This window comes from Ochotona curzoniae, unplaced genomic scaffold (genome assembly GCF_017591425.1).
Source record: "Ochotona curzoniae isolate NIBS_2020 unplaced genomic scaffold, NIBS_Ocur_1.0 scaffold_2453, whole genome shotgun sequence".
Lineage (NCBI taxonomy): Eukaryota > Metazoa > Chordata > Mammalia > Lagomorpha > Ochotonidae > Ochotona > Ochotona curzoniae.
In genome coordinates this window covers 7,361,531-7,380,292 of record NW_024467094.1, presented here as the reverse complement: position 1 = coordinate 7,380,292, position 18,762 = coordinate 7,361,531, and the positions used below count along the sequence as shown (strand labels likewise).

Here is an 18,762-nt window from a genome sequence, read left to right as displayed (position 1 = left end):
TGCCCCTGGAATCCACCCTTTGGGAAGCCGGGGGGGTGGGGTCCTATGTCTCTGTTCCCCCCAGCCAGTCCTCTCTGAACTTCTGGGATTTGGGTGGCCTGCCTGCTGCTGGCTTGCAGTCTCATTATATTTCTTCTATCTGTCTGTGTCTGCTCTTGCCCCTCCCCTCCCACCAGGAGAAGGAGGGGGTCCAGTGGGAGGCCAAGGAGGAAGAGGAAGAGTACGAAGAGGAGGGCGAGGAGGAGGGGGAGAAGGAGGAGGAGGATGACCACATGGAGTACTGCCGTGTGTGCAAGGACGGTGGGGAGCTCCTGTGCTGCGACGCGTGCATCTCCTCCTACCATATCCACTGCCTCAACCCCCCGCTGCCTGACATCCCAAACGGCGAGTGGCTGTGTCCCCGATGCACAGTGAGTGGGCCCACACCTTGAAGTGGATGGGCAGCCCAGACCTCCCCGCTTCATCCCTGAGGCCCAGATGGCCATGTCTCTTCTCTCCTATCCCTCCCCTAATGACAGGCTCTTCTGACCCATTTCTTTCTTCTTCTTCGTATGTGCCCATCCCAAGTGCCCTGTGCTGAAGGGTCGTGTGCAAAAGATCCTGCATTGGCGATGGGGCGAGCCACCTGTGGCAGTGCCTGCCCCCCAACAGGCAGATGGGAATCCAGACGTGCCGCCCCCCCGGCCCCTTCAAGGCAGATCAGAACGAGAGTTCTTTGTCAAGTGGGTGGGACTATCCTACTGGCACTGCTCCTGGGCCAAGGAGCTTCAGGTATGTGGGACGCTCCCCTGCCCCACTCCGAGACCCCGATTGCTGCTATTCCCCTCTCTCTTAGCCCCTGCCGTCAGGGCTGCCAGTCCCTTTGATGCTCTCATTTCAGGCCCGTGGCCTTCCCAGCCTGTCACACCTTGAGTTGCTGTGGCTCTCCTGATCTGCACACCTCGTTCTCCCTCCAGGGGCTTTATTCCCTTGGCTATAACAGTCTCTCGTAACTTCATCCCTTCGTTTGCCTGTCTCTTTCCATATTATATCCATCTCGCCAGTCTCAGTAATCACTGCTCCTTCCCAACCACACCCACACACACACACTGCAGCCTTCCTTCTTCTATTTGCCCATTACAGCCCCACAGGACAGGTCCCCAGGTCCTGTCCTGACTCTGGTCTGTCGGTTCCAGTTTATTCATTCTCCTGCCTCGGCTTTGACTTTCTCATCCAGCCTCTTCCCTACCCCTTTGCCCCTGCTGGCCTCTGCCGTCTTCTGTTCTCTTTGGATGTGATGTGGGAACAGGCTGTTCCCTCTTTTTCTGTGTCCCATCAGCTGGAAATCTTCCACTTGGTAATGTACCGGAACTATCAGCGGAAGAATGACATGGATGAGCCCCCACCCCTGGACTACGGCTCTGGGGAGGATGATGGGAAGAGTGACAAGCGTAAGGTGAAAGACCCACACTATGCCGAGATGGAGGAGAAGTACTACCGCTTCGGCATCAAGCCTGAGTGGATGACCGTCCACCGGATCGTTAACCACAGGTGCACTCTTGCCCCAGGGCAGGCCGACCCCAGTGACAGGAGTCTCACTGTAGGGACTGGCAGGCCCTGGCTTCACATCTGCTGAGGAATCCAAGTTATCAGCAGAAACCTTGATCACTCCTGCTGCAGCTGCGTCTCTCTGGCCCCACTTCTAGGGCATAGAAAAGGCCAGGAAAAAGATCCATCCCATGGCTGCCTCTTGCCTCTCTTGTTGTCTTTTTTTTTTTTTCCTAAGTTTTATTTATTTGAAAGAATGACGGAGAGAGGTCTTCTTCCATCTACTGTTTCTTCATATGGCCATTATGGCCAAGGCTGGGCCAGGCTGAAGCCAGGAACCTGGAACTGCATTTGGGTCTCCCTATGGGTGGCAGGCGCCTGTGTACTTGGGCCGTCTTCTGCTCTTTGCCAGGTGCATTAGCAGAGACCCTGAAACAGTGCTCTGGAGGGTATGCTGGCATCTCAGGTAGCAGCTTCACACTCTGCACCACACCACCCATCAGCCCTTTCTTGTGTCTTTGTTGCTCTTCTCTCCCGTGGCATGAGATGCCCACGTCTGGGTTTGGGGGCTTGAAAGCCAAATGGGATAACCCTGGTCACTCGAGGTCGGTGTATTTAAATTCACCACTACTTAGCATTATGGCCTGTGTTTTCATGGACATGTAGATCCCATTCCTGCCTTCCTCCAAGAAACCAGGAACCCTGAGAGAAAATAGGCTTAGTTGTCACTCAGGGCTGACTCGCCAGTGCCTGGAACAGCAGCTGGCACAGAATAGGTAGATGTTTGGGAAATACCTCCAGGCTGGATGAGCAGGTGACATTGGAGAGATCCCCAGGCTTGTGATTGTTGGATTTTAGGATGCCATCCTGAGACGCTGGGGCTGATGTGTTTGCCATTCTCGCCTCTCTTCCAAGGGCCTGCGCAAGGGCTGTGTATGTGTGTGTCTGCTGATAGTTGTTTGTTAGAATCTGTTTGTGACCCACATTCTTTCTCTTCCGGGCCTCCTGCCCTACAGCGTGGATAAAAAGGGGAATTACCACTATCTGGTGAAATGGAGGGACTTGCCCTATGACCAGTCCACATGGGAGGAAGATGAAATGAACATCCCTGAATATGAAGACCATAAGCAAAGCTACTGGAGACACCGGTGAGGGGGATCAGGATGTGGATTAGAGGGAGGGTTCTAGAAGCTAAGCTTCCAGCATAAACCAAGGGTGCAGTTGGGAGGGACATGACCCTGAGTGTAAGCCTGAGCTGAGTGCTAGGGGTGCTAACGAGGCAGGATAAGGGAAACTCTGGCCTGACAGTGGATGAGAAGATGCTCATGGAGGGGGATGCTGGGCCAAAGGAGTGAAGGTGCAGAGCTGGTAGAGAGGAAGATGACAGGATGTAGCTCTAGGATGGAGTCAGAAAAGAGAAGCCTTATCTCAGACTCGCTCTTTTCCCAGAGAACTGATCATGGGCGAGGACCCTGCCCAGCCCCGCAAGTACAAGAAGAAGAAAAAGGAGCTGCAAGGGGACGGGCCTCCTAGTTCTCCTACTAATGACGTAAGTTCCTCCTCCCAGCCAGCCTCTCCCTGGGGGCCACTGACAAGACTCCCTAGAACTTCCACACACAGCCTCTTGGAACCACAGCTCTTCCTTCAGCATCTCCCCTAGCCCTGACAGTGGTGAGGAATTTCAGCAGACGAGTGAGAGAGACACTAGATAGAGCAGCCAACAAGTGGCGTTTTATGACTGGCCTGCCCTCCCCATGGTGCTGCTGGGCTTTGCGTTAAGGAGTGAGGGGATGGGGCAGAAGACTTACTGGCCCATAGCAGAGGGAATTCTAATTCAGCTTGCTGTTTGGACCGGGCATGGAGAAGGGGTGCCAAGATCAGAGATGTGGCAGACGGTCCTATTGAGCCTTCTGATCTCTCGGTTCCACAGCCTACCGTGAAATACGAGACTCAACCACGCTTCATCACAGCCACTGGCGGCACGCTGCACATGTACCAGCTGGAGGGGCTCAACTGGCTGCGCTTCTCCTGGGCCCAGGGCACCGACACCATCCTGGCTGATGAAATGGGGCTGGGCAAGACCATACAGACCATCGTCTTTCTCTACTCACTCTATAAGGAGGTGCTAGATTCTAGCCCCTGAGGAGGGTGGCTGGGCTGAGGCCCAGTGGGCATGGGCTGGGATGTGGCCAGAAGGCAATGAGCAGGGACTGGAATAGTGCAATGTTAACAGGCCCCCTACCCTTGATGTCCAGGGCCACACTAAAGGTCCCTTCCTGGTGAGCGCCCCACTTTCTACCATCATTAACTGGGAGCGGGAGTTCCAGATGTGGGCCCCCAAGTTCTACGTGGTGACGTACACGGGTGACAAGGACAGCCGGGCCATCATCCGTGAGAATGAGTTTTCTTTTGAGGACAATGCCATAAAGGGAGGCAAGAAAGCTTTTAAGATGAAGGTGAGTGTTCCACGTTACAGCCCCCGGGACCCTCAAACTGCATTCCTTTGCCCTAGTCAGGAATTCAGTTCCATTGACCCCAGCTTACCTTCCCCTCCCCCACATTCCTCCACCTGCAGTCGTGTCTGTCCTGCTCCCTTCCTGGAGCTGTGGCAGGTACCCCCAGCAGGTTGCGTGGGTCTGTCAGCACTGGGCCTATCGGAGAAGTATGGGGTCAATAGCAAATGCTTGGAGTTGAACTTGGAGAATAGGTGTAAGCCAACTTCCTTTGGGAATCCCAGACAGGATAGGCGTCTGGTTAAAGCATGGGAGCTGGAGGGTCAGGTGGCAGCAGCACATAAGCAATGGTTGTGTTGGCAGAGGGAGGCCCAGGTGAAGTTCCACGTCCTCCTGACATCGTATGAGCTGATCACCATCGATCAGGCAGCTCTTGGCTCCATCCGCTGGGCCTGCCTTGTGGTGGACGAGGCCCATCGACTGAAGAACAACCAGTCCAAGGTGAGGGAGCATCCCAGGCCAGAAGGGCTTGAGGCCATGGGCACCCCCACCCTGGCCATACAAATAGCAGCTCTGTGTGCTTAGGTGGCTCAGTGCAGAAGGCGGGTCACCCGGCAGCTCCCTGGGGTGAGGGCTAGGACACAGGTGACATGGAGCTGGGGACGGAGTGACCGCTAGTGGAGGACAGCCACTTGCACTGTTTAAACCCATTCTCTTGCCTTCCTTTGCCCCATTTCCTAGTTTTTCAGAGTCCTGAATGGCTACAAAATAGATCATAAGTTGTTGCTGACAGGGACCCCACTGCAGAATAATCTGGAGGAGCTCTTCCATCTGCTGAACTTCCTCACCCCAGAGAGGTTTAAGTAAGTAGCTCATCAAGGGAGGGCTCGGCCACGAGAGGCCAAATGACCAAGAAGAGCTGGTGGAGGATGGACCCTGAAGTTGGAGGCAAAGAACTTGACAACTTGCTCATTCATGTCCTTTCCTGCTGGCTGCTAGCAACTTGGAAGGCTTCCTGGAGGAGTTTGCTGACATATCCAAAGAGGACCAGATTAAGAAACTGCATGACTTGCTGGGGCCACACATGCTGCGGCGGCTGAAGGCGGACGTGTTTAAGAACATGCCAGCCAAGACGGAGCTCATCGTGCGGGTGGAGCTGAGTCCCATGCAGAAGTGAGCTACCGGGCGGGCTGCTGGCCCGAGGGGCTGGGGACGCAGGGGTCACTCTCCAGGAGCTGGTGACTGAGTACCCTGTCCCAGTCGCTTCCCTTACTGCCTCCAGGAAATACTACAAGTACATCCTCACTCGAAATTTTGAGGCCTTGAACTCACGAGGTGGTGGGAACCAAGTGTCGCTGCTTAACATCATGATGGATCTTAAGAAGTGCTGTAACCACCCATACCTCTTTCCCGTGGCTGCTATGGTAATTACACAGAGCATGGCAAGAGGAGGGTTGCTGTGGTCCCCTGGGGTGTTGCTGAACTGGGAGACCCAGGACTGGACCCTGGATTAGCAGTCAGAGGGGTGGACATTGGGTTGGGGTGTCTGGCATTCCAGGCACTAGGAATGTGGGGGCACGTTTCCTGATCCTCTCCTCTCCCACTTATTTTCAGGAGTCCCCCAAGCTCCCCAGTGGGGCTTATGAGGGTGGGGCACTTATCAAGTCATCTGGGAAGCTAATGCTACTGCAGAAGATGCTGCGAAAGCTGAAGGAACAGGGCCACCGGGTGCTCATCTTCTCACAGGTAAGCAGCCATGAGCGTCTCTATTCCCGGTGCTCCCCAACCAGGCCTCAGCTTCTCAGCTGCCCATGCCCAGAGCACAGATGAGCAGGAAGCCCCTTCGTAATTGCTAGAGTTGCTAGTTAACTCCTAGTCTCCATCCTCCTGTGTCCAGCTTCTTTCACTCTGACTGGGTGGGGTGAGGCTGAACCGTCTGCCTACAGGTTGGGGAACTCTCTGGAAGGCCCCATTTCTCACCAGTGGGTAGGGGGAAGAAACATAAACTCTTAGGCGCTTAATGAAAATTATAGGTCCACTCTCTGGAAAACCACTGTTAAAATCATAGTTTCATGCAGTTTTCAGGAAATTCATAGATTTTCCTGAGTCATAGAGAAGAACCTGTGGCTTAGGAGGCATGATCTGAGATTGAGAGTACAGGACAAATGCGGACTAATGGATGGGCAGGGGGAATAGCACAGGAGTTGCTTCAGATAGGGCCAGAATTCGAGGAAAGGGATGGTTGAGACAGTCTCATCCCTATTGCTTGGCAACTTGGACTCCTTCCTTTGCTCTTGTTCTAGATGACCAAAATGCTGGATTTGCTGGAGGACTTCCTGGACTATGAAGGCTACAAGTACGAGCGCATCGATGGGGGTATCACAGGCGCTCTGCGGCAGGAGGCCATTGACCGATTCAATGGTGAGGGGAGATGCCTTGGTGCCTGGTGGGCTTGGGCACCCCAAGAAACCTGTGCCAAGTCCCTGGGATCAGGGGTGGGGCTAGTATGGGGCTGATGTGGGGTGTATGAGACACCTGGTTTCCAGATGGAACTGCGGTTGTGACAGGGCACATCTTGCAGCAAATGGGCAGGACTGCTGGATATAAGAATAACCTGGTCTACTAATCTCCACCTCCTAGCTCCCGGGGCCCAGCAGTTCTGCTTTCTGCTGTCCACTCGAGCCGGAGGCCTGGGCATCAACCTGGCCACTGCTGACACAGTCATCATTTTTGATTCTGACTGGAACCCCCACAATGACATCCAGGTGGGAATCTGGAGCCTGAAGCCCCCACTCCACTGAGCAAGGAGAAGTGGGTGCACAGAGGAGGGTGTCACCTTCTGGGAGGAGAGAAGCCCTCCTCACTAACTTCCATGCTTGAGTGTAACTGCAACCTCCTTCTGGCTTACCTCACTTGCTTCCCACTGCAGGCCTTCAGCCGGGCTCATCGCATTGGTCAGGCCAACAAGGTGATGATCTACCGGTTTGTGACTCGGGCATCCGTGGAAGAGAGAATCACGCAGGTGGCCAAGAGGAAGATGATGCTGACCCACCTAGTGGTGCGGCCTGGGCTGGGCTCCAAGGCGGGCTCCATGTCCAAGCAGGAGCTTGATGACATCCTCAAATTTGGCACCGAGGAGCTGTTCAAGGATGAGAATGAGGGTGAGCTCCTCCACTGTGGCCTTGGGGGTGCAGAGCCCCACTCATGGAGCGAGCCCCATGCTGCTCCCATGGAAAGACTTCCCGCCTATTGGGTGAAAATTAGCATCACAAAAACTCAGCATGGACTCCTGGGGAAACAAGCTCCTAGGGCTCCCTGAGAAGGAGGCCACGTCAGGCTTGCCTCAGACCTTTCCTAAGTTGTGACCAAATTGTCCTGGCTGGAGACACCTGTCCTGTTTTGTTTCCTGCTCCCACTAGGAGAGAACAAGGAAGAGGACAGCAGTGTGATTCACTATGACAACGAGGCCATTGCCAGGCTGTTGGACCGGAATCAGGATGACACAGAGGACACAGATGTGCAGAACATGAATGAGTATCTCAGCTCCTTCAAGGTGGCCCAGTATGTCGTGCGGGAAGAAGACAAGGTAAGGGGGCTGCAGGGCCACACGCCGCCTGTTCCAGGCCGTCTCTGCAGGGTAGTGCCCAGTGGAGCTTCAAGTCGAAGCCTTTGAGTAGGACTCTTGGCTCTGATTTCCTATTTGCTCTTACCCAATACCCAGTAGTAGACCTCAAACAGAGGGAGAAAGACAGAGTTCTTTCGTGTGCTGCTTCACTTCCTAAATGACCACAACAGCTGTGGCTGGGCCAAGCCAAAGCCAGGAGTCTGGAACTCAGTCTATGTCTCCCATGTGGCTGGCAGGGACCCAAGAAGCTGGGCCATCATTGGTTGCCTCCTGGGGTACACATTAGCAAGAAGTAGAGCCGGGTCTTAATCCCAGGCTTTCTGATAGAGATCTGGGTATCTTTAAGTGGCATCTTCAGTGCTGTGCCAAAATCTTGCTCTTCGACTTGTTAGTCTGTAGGTGAGACCCAACTTTAGAGAATGATGTTTGCAGAGAAAGTCCTGATGAACACCGCAGGGCACCTTCTGAGTCCAAGCAGGGAAGGCAGAGTGTATCACAAAGGGGCTGGCATTATGGCATAAAGGGTAAAGCCACCACCCATGATGCTAGAATCCCATATTGGCCCTGGTTCAAGTCCTGGCTGCTCTACTTCCAATCCAGCTTCCTGCTAATGGCCTGGGAAAGCAGCAGAGAATGGTCCAAGTGCTTGGGCTCCTGGACCCCAGCAATTGTGACTATTTGGATAGCACACAAACAAGTGAAGATCTCTCTCTCTTTCTGTGTGTCTGTAACTGACTTTCCAATAGAGAAAATACATCTTAACAACAACAAAAAAAAAGTGCCGCTGAGAAGGAGCTCTAGGCGGGGTCTGGCTGTAGCAGGAGGGTAGTGATTTGGGGCAGTGCAAGGCCTGGTGAAGGAGGACGCATAGCTGTCGTTGTTCTTCAGATTGAGGAGATCGAGCGAGAGATCATCAAACAGGAGGAGAACGTAGACCCTGACTACTGGGAGAAGCTACTGAGGCACCACTACGAGCAGCAGCAGGAGGACCTGGCCCGGAACCTGGGCAAGGGCAAGCGGGTGCGCAAGCAGGTGAACTACAATGATGCTGCACAGGAGGACCAAGGTGAGCTGCACCCCAGATGCAGAATGGAATATGGCAGGTGGGTGGCACACAAGCTGAGCCGGGACTGGAGAGGAAGAGAGAGGCCTTCTCCCACTCAAGGGGAAGTAGTTAGGAGCTGCTGGTTGGGGTGGGGGAGACACCAGGTGGGCTTGTAGACAGTGTAGATTGTGAGGCAATTGTGGCTCAGAAGAGACTCCAGAGACCCCAAGTGGCTGAGGTCAGGAGGCGTCAGGCTGTGGGCAGTGACTTGGTGTCCCCCAGGGAAGGATGCCCAGGCCAGGGAGGAGGTCCAGGAGTTGCAACGAGACACATCCAGGTGGCAGGGACCCTAGCATGGGAGCCACCACTGACCACAGAGCCCTGTTGTCCTCGCAGATAACCAGTCAGAGTACTCTGTGGGGTCCGAGGAAGAGGATGAAGACTTCGATGAACGTCCTGAAGGTGGCGTCTGCTCTCTTGATTTTTCTCTCAGCTCTTCCCAGCTAAGGACCATCTGATAGAAAAGCTAAAACTCTCAGATGAGTTGGACAAAATGTTCATAGCCATTGCAGAGATTTGGCACCTGCAACCTGCTTAGATACCCAGATCCACAAAGATTACATCATTTCACTGTCCTGCTGGTGTAAAATAGTAGTTGCTCACTTTTAACACAACTTAATTCTATTGGACTCCCTGAGCTTTGTAGTTCTGAGTTCTTCAAGGGAATTGAGCAGTGCCTCAGGCATCCTCCGGGTGGCCCCTGGTGGGAGCCGGCACTGCTGAGCACTGGGGCCTGGAGGAGGTGGTGCAAATACTGACTCACTGCTCCCCTTGCCCCATCCTCAGGACGCCGCCAGTCCAAGAGGCAGCTCCGGAATGAAAAGGACAAACCACTGCCGCCTCTGCTGGCTCGAGTTGGGGGCAACATTGAGGTGAGAGCTGAACCCAGGCCCTGCAGGAGCCTAGGGGCTGAAGAGATCTGGGTCCAAGACCTGTGCTGGTGGCTGTTGGTCACCCGACCTGCTTGCCCTCACCCTCAGGTGCTGGGATTCAACACCCGCCAGCGGAAGGCCTTCCTCAATGCCGTGATGCGCTGGGGGATGCCACCACAGGACGCCTTTACCACACAGTGGCTGGTGCGGGACCTGAGGGGCAAGACTGAAAAGGAGTTCAAGTGAGTGTGGGCAAACCGGGAGCAAGAGTGAATAGGGCACAAAGGCAAGCACGCTGGGTGTTACTTTCTTCCTCATGGCCACCATGTGATGTGACCTTACTCAGCTGATCACCACGCTCCTGGCCATAGGACATGTCCTGGCTCAATTTCCTGGGGGGTGAGCTCAGCCTCCCCCACCCCCCCTCGCCTGAGCCTAAAGTAGAGGAGCCAGGCAGCCACCCCCCAGAGAGACCTTTAAGTAAGGGGCCTCCCTTGGCTGGCTTGACCTCACATCGACTTGGCCATGACCCCTGGAGGGAGGAGCTGGTGGCCCGGATGAAGAGTTGACTGATGGGGCCCGGGGAACAAAGGAGCCAGGCCAAAGAATTGGTGGGAGAATAGGAGAGGTGATGGGGCAGGTAGAGTTTGGAGGGGTGGAGCCCACGAGAGAAACTCTAGGGGCACCTGACTAGGTGGGGACTCAGATGTTCAGTAATCTCTATGCCTTACCAGCTGCCCTATACCCCTTCTAAGGGGTACCTAACACTCCCCCAAACCCCTGCTCCCTAGGGCTTACGTGTCTCTCTTTATGCGTCATCTGTGCGAGCCCGGGGCTGATGGCTCAGAAACCTTTGCCGATGGAGTCCCTCGTGAGGGCCTGAGTCGCCAGCAGGTGCTGACCCGCATCGGAGTCATGTCTCTCGTGAAAAAGAAGGTACCAGTGTTCCCATCACCCAGAGGGCCAATTGGTCTGTCCCCCGTCTTCCTCCCTCGGGCTCTGCAGTGACACTAGGATGAGACAGAAGAGTTAGGAGTTTCCTGTGTATGCGGTACCCTGAGCTGACCCCTGTGCCATGGCCTTCCTCCCCAACCCCATCTGCCATCAGGTGCAGGAGTTTGAGCACATCAACGGGCGCTGGTCGATGCCAGAGCTGATGCCGGACCCCAGCGCCGACTCCAAGCGCTCCTCCAGAGCCTCCTCTCCTACCAAAACTTCTCCTACCACACCCGAGGCTTCAGCCACGAATAGCCCCTGCACCTCAAAGCCTGGTAATCAGGAGCTGGGGTGGCAGGACAGATGGGAGAAGAGGGAGGAGTCAAGAGTTGGGGGAGAGGAACTCCAGCTGGGCCTTCCTCACTTCACCTTCCCCTTGCAGCTACTCCGGCTCCAAGTGAGAAAGCAGATGGTGCAAGGACACCTCTTGAGAAGGATGAAACGGAAAATCAAGAGGAGAAGCCAGAGAACAGCAAACTAGGGGAGAAGATGGAGACGGAGGTATGTGGCTGCCTGGCCTCTCCCTGGGGAGGACGGGGAACAGAGGAGCTCTCTGGCTCTGCCTGACCCCACTTCCTTCTCCTAGGCTGAGGCTCCTAGCCCCACCCCCTCACTTGGGGAGCACCTGGAACCCCGAAGGATTCCTCTTGATGAGATTCCCGGGGTGCCTGGAGAGATGGAGTCCCAAGCTGGGCCCCGAGCAGACAGAGAGAAGTCAGGTGGGTGTCTGACCTCGGAGATGATAGGGGCTTCAAAGGCAGTGGTGTCCTTTTCTGGGATCAGGGGGTGAGGTTGATGTCCTCCCTTCCTATCCCCTGTCCCCTCCTACAGCCATGGAGTCGATGCCAGGAGAGAGAGGGGAGGAGAAGCCATTGGATGGACAGGATCACAGGGAGAGGCCACAGGGGGACACAGGGGATTTGGCCAAGAGAGGTAATGAGTGGAAGGACTGGATGCGGGTCGCGAAGGGAATCCTGGGAGATGGGGTCTGGAGTTCCCACTGCTGGGTCCTGGGCAGGCAGCTTGTGTGAGGCCAAGACAGCACAGGCCAGAGCCGTGGGACCTGGGGGGAGACTGTCCCAAGGAATGAGCTTTGCCCTGTCTGTCCTAGCAGAAGATGCAAAAGGTGACCGAGAACTGCGGGCTGGGTCTCGAGATGAGCCACGGTCCAATGGGCGCCGTGAGGAGAAGGCAGAGAAGCCCCGGTTCATGTTCAATATCGCAGATGGTGGCTTCACAGGTAGGGGGTGTTCTTTGCACTGCCAGCACCTCACTGGGAGCTGCCCATCCCCAGCGGGTTTCTCCCTGTACCTGAGCCATCTACTCCCTTTACTTCAGTGTAACTCCCCAGCAAGGTGCTGGCTGCTAATGCTGGGCCTCACTGTGAACTATCCTTAGGTCACTTCCCAACTCCCTTCTTTAATCCCACTTTTATTTTTCATTCTTTTATTTGAAAGGTGGAGTTAGAGGAGGGAGAGAGAGAAGGTCTTCCATTTGCTGATTCTCTCTCCAATGGCTGCAGTATGCAGGTCTAGGCCAGGCTAGAGCCAGGAACCAAGAGCTTCATCTTGGTCTCCCATGTGGTACAGGGGCCAAAGCACTTGGATAACCCTCTACTGCTTTCCCAGGCACATTAGCAGGAAGCTGGACCAGAAGTAGAGCAGCTGAGCCTTGAACCGGTGCCCATTTGGAATGCTGGCATTAAGGCAGCAGCTTTACCACAGTGCTGGCCCCTTATCTGGTCTTCTTCAGGCACCCTTAGCATTGCCCTGTTAGTTTCCTCATCCATACTTGCTTATGCGGTGCGATGCAATTTGCAGACCCTTGACACTCCTTCTCTCTACTGTCTCCAGAGCTTCACACGCTGTGGCAGAATGAAGAACGGGCAGCTATTTCCTCTGGGAAACTCAATGAGATCTGGCACCGAAGGCATGACTATTGGCTGCTGGCTGGCATTGTCCTGTATCCTTTGCTGTGAATGCAAGTAGTGGAAGAGGGGAGCTGTGGAGATCGTGGTGCTCATATGACGTGCAGGGGGACTTGCGCCTGACAGCAGGGAGGTCAGCCCCAAAGGGAGGAGCTTTACACAGCCAAGTCCATTTCTGTTAAGTTCCTTGATGTGCTTTGCTTCATCGGCAGCCATGGCTACGCTCGGTGGCAGGACATCCAGAATGATGCACAGTTTGCCATCATCAATGAGCCCTTTAAAACTGAGGCCAATAAGGGAAACTTTCTGGAGATGAAAAACAAATTCCTGGCCCGGAGGTTCAAGGTGGGAATGAGGGAAGAAAGGAGCAGAGTGGGAGAGGGACCGGGTTGGGCTGGAAGCCAGAGAAACTCTGGCAGAACCCAGGGAAGAGAGCCCTGGCAGGTGGAGGTGACACTGGAGACAGCCCAGAGGTGTAGTGGCTTGGGTGGACACGGGGATCGTGGTGTGGAGCTGCGAAGGGCCCAGGGCCAGCAGCAAGGATCAGGCGGATCTGCACACTGTGGGGTCCTGCATGGGCTCCCCTGCATTCATGCCCCCTCTCCCACCCCTCATCCCACGTTCCCAGCTCCTGGAGCAGGCGCTGGTGATCGAGGAGCAGCTGCGGCGGGCGGCCTACCTGAACCTGTCACAGGAGCCGGCGCACCCCGCCATGGCCCTCCACGCCCGCTTCGCCGAGGCTGAGTGCCTGGCCGAGAGCCACCAGCACCTCTCCAAGGAGTCTCTGGCGGGGAACAAGCCGGCCAACGCCGTCCTGCACAAGGGTAAGGGCCGCGGCGGCCCCGCGCGGGGGAGGGCCCACAGCGCTGCGTAAGTCTTCACCCCGCACCCCTCAAAATCTCCCCACCCCTCTGAACCCTTTACCCTCTGAACCACCCCCCTCTGACCTCTGACTCCCACCCCTGACCCACCTGGCACCCCTTGGTTTGTAACCTCACCTGAGGTGGATAGTATTCACAGCAGTGCCTGGTAGAGGGACACTCCTACCCCGCCCAAAATCTGGTGTCCGGTCCACACTGTGGGTCCTGCCATCCTGCGGTAACCGCCCACTTTGGAGTCACGACTCTGCCACAGGAGTTCTTAACTGTGATCCTGCAGACCACGTTGGCTCATGCAACTGACATTCATTCACCCCAAAAGGCAGGAGCACCTGTCCCACTCTCTGCCCCACCCCATGGAACTTCCCTTAGACCTTCAGCCCTTCCTTCCTCTTCCCTTGTGAGTGATGGATCCAGCCCCAAAGGCATTGAGCATATACTGCCTGATGCAGTGACTGACCCTCATGATTTTTGAATCAGTAATTATTGATCCACTAGCCTCTCTCTTCTCTCACATAGTAAAACCTTGATTCCCTAAGTCTTTGACACCATTTACCGCCTCCCATGCCTCCTGCCATTTCCTCCCCATCCTCCCCAACCCCCAAACCTCCCTCTGCCGATATGGGATGTTCTGACAACTCCCTGCCCCATGTCTTCCAATGTCCTCCCCTGTGTCCCTTCTCTCCGTACCTCCTGCTCTTCCTCCTTTCTCTCCATCTGTCCTCTGGTGGTCTGGTCTCTGTCTCTTCCTGACACTTTTCCTTTTCCCCTGAGCTGCTTTTCTGTTCTGTATACTTCTGTTACTTCCTGGATCTCTGGTTCTTTGACATCTCTCTCTTTCACTTTCCCTCTGTCCATCTGACTCCTTATCTCTTTCCTGGCTCTCTCTTCTTCTCTTTCTCCATCTTTCTCTCTTGGCCTTCTTTCTCCGTGGCCCGGGCCCCAGTTCTGAACCAGCTGGAGGAGTTGCTGAGCGACATGAAGGCGGACGTGACACGCCTGCCAGCCACGTTGTCCAGAATACCCCCCATCGCAGCCCGCCTTCAGATGTCCGAGCGCAGCATTCTCAGCCGGCTGGCCAGCAAGGGCACGGAGCCCCACCCCACGCCGGTAACCGTCCTTCCCCCTAACTCTGTTCTCCCTGTGGGTGCTTCTCACACACCTCCATCAGAGCCCTAAGCAGTGTGGAGAACAGAATGCTAGACTAACTCACCCCTCATCCCCCACTGCCCCCAAGTGCATGCCCATGTGCCATGTGTTGCACCTGCCCGCCTAGCAGTTGTGGAGCATGGCCCCATCTCCCCTCAGCTTCCTTTCTCTCAGGTCCTGCACTGACCCATACTCTGCATTGCTCTCTATTCCAGGCCTTCCCTCCGGGGCCATACGCCACACCTCCGGGGTACGGGGTGGCCTTCAGCGCCGCCCCCGTAGGGGCCTTGGGCGCCGCAGGCGCCAACTACAGCCAGATGCCTGCAGGGTCCTTCATCACAGGTCAGCTGGAGACTCCCACCCCTGCTTCTCGTACTCCTCTTTTGCCAAGCTTGTCCCCGCCACCTGCCCAGGGCTCTGTTCCTCTCTTAATTCCTTTCTCCTCATGGTCAAAAACCTCACCCAGGGTCTCCTGCCCAAGCCTTCCACATCCAGGTTACTTCTGGGAAGGTAGTACCACGGACACCTCAACAGGAGGCAGGGGCACAGCCAGGTTTTCCCAGCCCCACCCAGAATGGTCCCATGCGGCAGAAGGTGACCCAGAAGTGAGACTGGTTGTCAGGATGTGACATTTGGGAGCAACATGGGGATTGACCTTTCCTTACACCTTTTTCACACAGCCGCCACCAACGGCCCTCCAGTGCTGGTGAAGAAGGAGAAGGAAATGGCGGGAGCACTGGTGTCAGACGGGCTGGAACGGAAGGAGCCCCGAGCCGGGGAGGTGATCTGTATAGACGACTGACTGGATCCCAGGCCTGCCCTTCTCCCAGGCCCCGCTCCCGAGGCCGCCTCCCAGTTCAGGCTCCGGGGCCTGCTGCCAACCCTTCACCCTCCCCACCCCCGGGGCCACCGCTGGGCTAGGCATCCCTTTGCCCCTCTGCCATTCTTGTGTCCAGGAAGTGGCCCTCTGTCCTCCATGTCCACACCCCTTTCCCAGCAAGCTTAGAAGACTATGCTGCTGAGAAAAGGTCTGGGTGGGAGACTGCACTGGGTCTTCCACTTCCCTTGACTCTCCCACCACCAAATATATACAGCTTCCTAGCCTGAGTGGTTATGGGGAGCAAAGAGGGGGTATCTCCCCCACCCCTGTCATCTTTTCCTGCAGTGCCAGCTCCATCTCCTGCCAGTTGGGGGATCAGCCTTGCCTGGCCTTTAGGACTTTTTTTGGTGGGGGAGGGAAAAGTTTTGCAGAGAGGAGGGGGACTTTTAGAGAGGGACAAAAATGAACCCTCGGAGGGAGAAAGGGAAGAGGAGGGGTGGCTGCATGTTACCCTCCCCTGCCTCTCCCCAAACAAGCAAGCACGGGCAGAGGGTGGAGCAGTCACGAGGGACGGTGTCCGTTGCTGTTCAGCCTCAGAATAAAGGTGCCGCTCACTGGCTCAGTTACCTGCTGTGTATCGGCATCTTGTGTTGGGACTCTCGACCCCCCTCTGCAGGGGTCCACAAAAAGAATGGTTGGGCGACACTCCCTCAAGCCAAAGAGGAGCTCCCCAAACCTGTTCTGGGAGCCCTGGGAACTCTGAAAGAGAGGGAAAGAAGAGGTCGAACAAGAGGGGAGGCCCGGGTGCAGGGAACTGCTGCCCCCCGCCCCCCTGCCCAAGGCCTAGATACAGACTGAATTTGAGTGGGTCAGGCAGAGGGCCTGGTCAGGGGACTGTTTTGCCTTTGGGACTAGAACAAAACATGGAGGGCAGGCTAGGAGACATGGACGTGTACCTGCCCCACAGGGCTGAGGAGAGTGGCAGTTTGCATGGCGAACCCCCCACTTCTTCGCTGCCCCCTCACTTTCTTGCTGCCCCTTTGCAAGTCTCTCTTCAACACCCACTTCTGCTCTGTCCCGACCCCCACTTCTGTATCAGGTTTATTGGTTGTACATATAAATTATACTTTCCTTTCTGTGTGCTCTGTTGTTTTGGGCTGGGCTGATGGGGGAGGGATAAGAAAGGTTATTGCTTTCTGCCATTTTATATAATCCATCTTTTTCTTTATTTTTAAAATCTTGTATCTTGTTTTCATTTTGATTGAATCATTCACTAACCCCAGCAGTGTGGAGGTAGAGGGTGAGCAGCAGGAGACCTTGGAAGCCTTGGGTAAGGTGCAGAGAGCACACACGGGGCTTTTCTGGGCCAAACTGTAGTTGGAAGTGTGCCTGGCAGGATTCAAAACTGCCTTCCTGTCACCCTTGGGTTAGCTTAGTCCCCCCAAGAGTCAGTAGAGGTCGCTGCAGCTCCATGGCTTCAATTCCACCCAGAAGGAAAGATACACTTTTCTTTTTTTAATAATGGAATCAGGGTCACACCTGCTTAGCTTGCTAAAGGTGAGGGCTGCTAAGCACTTCCTTAAGGCGGGCTGTGCAGAAGGGCCTCCCAGAGGTTGTGGGACCAGAGTTATTCAAACTATCACATGAAAACACAGACAAATCCAACAGTTCTTTATTCAGTACAAACAACATTAACACTGGGACCTGCCCTAAAGATAATGTCGCTCTGGGTTTCCACTGTGGCAGGGGACACCCCAAAACTTTCTAATAAGTTGAAAAGCCATTATGATACAGAGAGCACAGAAAGACAGACTCCCAAAGGAGGAAATGAATTGAAATTACAGGAAAATGCCAAGAAGATTTTTAAAAACAGGTTTGCAACCTGTCAGGGTGTGCATTTGTCAATCCTTTCTCTGTCCCTTGGCTGAGCTCAGGTGTACAATTTGTCAAAGGGAATAGTCTGGAGACCCCAAAGGAATTGGGGTTTATATTTAAGTTCACATTTTCAGCTCAGAAAAAAAAAAAAAAAAAGGCTGCTTCAACAACTTTAGAACTTCAATAAAACAGTTAAGTATTCCATTCACTGATGGTGACATCTAGAGTATAAAGGACCCAGACCAGCGTTTCTTAAACCTACATGCACCCAAGTCACTGGGATTGTGAAGAATGCAGAGTTCACTTGAATGGGATTCTGCAGTTCTGACAAGCTCTTGGTAACACCAGCCCTAATTAGGTGCCTTAAGTAGTTTCTGAGATGGAGCAAACCAGGGAGGCGTCTCAGCAGCTTCAGGAACACAGGAGTGAAGAAAGCCTACCAGCATCCTTCCAGGCCCCAGGAAGACAACTACGACACCAACATCTGCGTCCAGCTCTGCTGCCCCCTCATTTGGAACATTGCAAACCACTGACAACTGCTAAACCGGGACCTGTTGCTGCCACACACCAGCGCGGGCCTGGACCACAGCCAAAGCCACAGCTCAGAAAACAGTCTGGCTGCTTCCTTCCCACGGCAATGTGGGCTTTGTTTACACGCCATCGTCAAGCCACACTATGCTGGGCAAATGGGCTGGCGCGGGCGAGGGCATCACACTTGCCAGGCTCCCCCGCCCCCAGTCGCCACTCCCGCATCACAGACTGCGTAGTCTGGATAAGGGCTCCCAAGGCTGCAGAGAGCTCGCTGGAGAAGGCAGCTGCCGCCTCGCTTCTTCTGTACCTGCCGAGTCCCTACGTTACAGAGTGCAGCGGGTCAGGTGGCCAATGTCCTTAATCTCCGGACAGTACAGCACTGGAAGAGTAAAGGGAATGGGGTTAGTTGCGGCAGCAGGACGGGGCCGGACCCCTGCGGTCCTCTCGGCGCTCTCCCAGGCCTCCTCCCCAAGCGGCCCCTCACCGTTGCTAGGCAGCGGACGCCGCCAGCGGCGCGCAGGCGCCAAGACCCTGTCCCAGAGACGCCGGAGCGCGCGCCAGCCCGCGCTCCGAGGCCCCGCCCCCTCCTCGTTCTCCTCTTCCTCGTGATCGGCCTCCGGGACGGCGTCGCCGCGCTCCTTGACCGGACTCCCCGCCATTTCTCGTTCACCCGGGGCCCGCTCTTTGTCTTCCAATCGCGACCACAAGTCGGGGTCGACGGCTACCTCGGTGACGCCGCCACGCGGGAGCGCGGAGGGCGCGCGGCAGAAGGGACACGTGACGACGCGGCGCAGGCGCACCACGCGCGCGGCCGCCCCGGCGCCGTCCCCGCGCGCGGCGAGCTGGCGCAAGCAAGCGGTGCAGAGCGTGTGGCCGCAGCGGGCGCGCGCCGTGCCGGGCAGACGGCGGGGTGCGCGGTCTCCGAGGTTGAAGGGCCGGTAGCAGATACTGCAGTCCAGTTCGCCCCGTTCTGGCAGAGACGGTACCCTCACCAAGAGTTGCAT

General features: G+C 55.6%; 2 protein-coding genes and 1 non-coding gene across 8 annotated transcripts in view; 2 read left to right on the top strand and 1 right to left on the bottom strand.

Annotated features, from left to right (window-relative positions):
• Positions 1-16,488, top strand: part of CHD3 (chromodomain helicase DNA binding protein 3) — a 24,413-nt gene extending 7,925 nt beyond the window's left edge. For 4 of the 5 annotated variants that reach the window (XM_041001531.1, XM_041001530.1, XM_041001532.1 and 1 more), the window contains exons 9-40: positions 177-410; positions 568-771; positions 1,319-1,530; positions 2,544-2,675; positions 2,977-3,076; positions 3,458-3,649; positions 3,783-3,983; positions 4,344-4,481; positions 4,722-4,843; positions 4,980-5,153; positions 5,263-5,404; positions 5,595-5,726; positions 6,284-6,401; positions 6,621-6,745; positions 6,910-7,141; positions 7,400-7,566; positions 8,494-8,671; positions 9,047-9,112; positions 9,497-9,582; positions 9,691-9,824; positions 10,374-10,518; positions 10,691-10,853; positions 10,961-11,079; positions 11,165-11,297; positions 11,410-11,511; positions 11,693-11,818; positions 12,432-12,540; positions 12,718-12,850; positions 13,134-13,329; positions 14,330-14,493; positions 14,748-14,874; positions 15,213-16,488. In XM_041001531.1, the coding sequence (XP_040857465.1) occupies positions 177-410; positions 568-771; positions 1,319-1,530; positions 2,544-2,675; positions 2,977-3,076; positions 3,458-3,649; positions 3,783-3,983; positions 4,344-4,481; positions 4,722-4,843; positions 4,980-5,153; positions 5,263-5,404; positions 5,595-5,726; positions 6,284-6,401; positions 6,621-6,745; positions 6,910-7,141; positions 7,400-7,566; positions 8,494-8,671; positions 9,047-9,112; positions 9,497-9,582; positions 9,691-9,824; positions 10,374-10,518; positions 10,691-10,853; positions 10,961-11,079; positions 11,165-11,297; positions 11,410-11,511; positions 11,693-11,818; positions 12,432-12,540; positions 12,718-12,850; positions 13,134-13,329; positions 14,330-14,493; positions 14,748-14,874; positions 15,213-15,334 (4,728 nt within the window). In that variant the 3' untranslated portion in view covers positions 15,335-16,488. Of the gene's footprint in view, positions 1-176; positions 411-567; positions 772-1,318; positions 1,531-2,543; positions 2,676-2,976; positions 3,077-3,457; positions 3,650-3,782; positions 3,984-4,343; positions 4,482-4,721; positions 4,844-4,979; positions 5,154-5,262; positions 5,405-5,594; positions 5,727-6,283; positions 6,402-6,620; positions 6,746-6,909; positions 7,142-7,399; positions 7,567-8,493; positions 8,672-9,046; positions 9,113-9,496; positions 9,583-9,690; positions 9,825-10,373; positions 10,519-10,690; positions 10,854-10,960; positions 11,080-11,164; positions 11,298-11,409; positions 11,512-11,692; positions 11,819-12,431; positions 12,541-12,717; positions 12,851-13,133; positions 13,376-14,329; positions 14,494-14,747; positions 14,875-15,212 lie in introns of all 5 variants that reach the window. The other variant, XM_041001529.1, reaches the window with a different exon arrangement.
• Positions 9,963-10,099, top strand: LOC121170580. The gene has a single exon (XR_005886006.1).
• On the bottom strand, positions 12,140-18,762 carry RNF227 (ring finger protein 227). 2 transcript variants are annotated; one of them, XR_005885951.1, is made up of 3 exons: positions 18,243-18,762; positions 17,573-18,137; positions 12,140-12,151 (listed from the first exon to the last, which is right to left on the bottom strand). XR_005885951.1 is itself a non-coding variant. In XM_041001534.1 (2 exons), exons 1-2 carry the CDS (start codon positions 18,760-18,762, stop codon positions 18,082-18,084), a joined length of 576 nt encoding a protein of 191 aa, XP_040857468.1. In that variant the 3' UTR covers positions 17,570-18,081. The 2 variants fall into 2 exon arrangements, 1 of the variants encoding a protein (XP_040857468.1); XM_041001534.1 differs by lacking the exon at positions 12,140-12,151 and having other exon boundaries at positions 17,570-18,137.

Excerpts from the sequence above, each read along its gene's own strand:
- RNF227 (XM_041001534.1), bottom strand. The coding sequence starts at position 18,762 with ATGCAACTCTTGGTGAGGGTACCGTCTCTGCCAGAACGGGGCGAACTG. Across the intron at positions 18,138-18,242 it reads GCGTCCGCTGCCTAGCAACG|TGCTGTACTGTCCGGAGATT; the intron begins GTGAGGGGCCGC and ends TTACTCTTCCAG.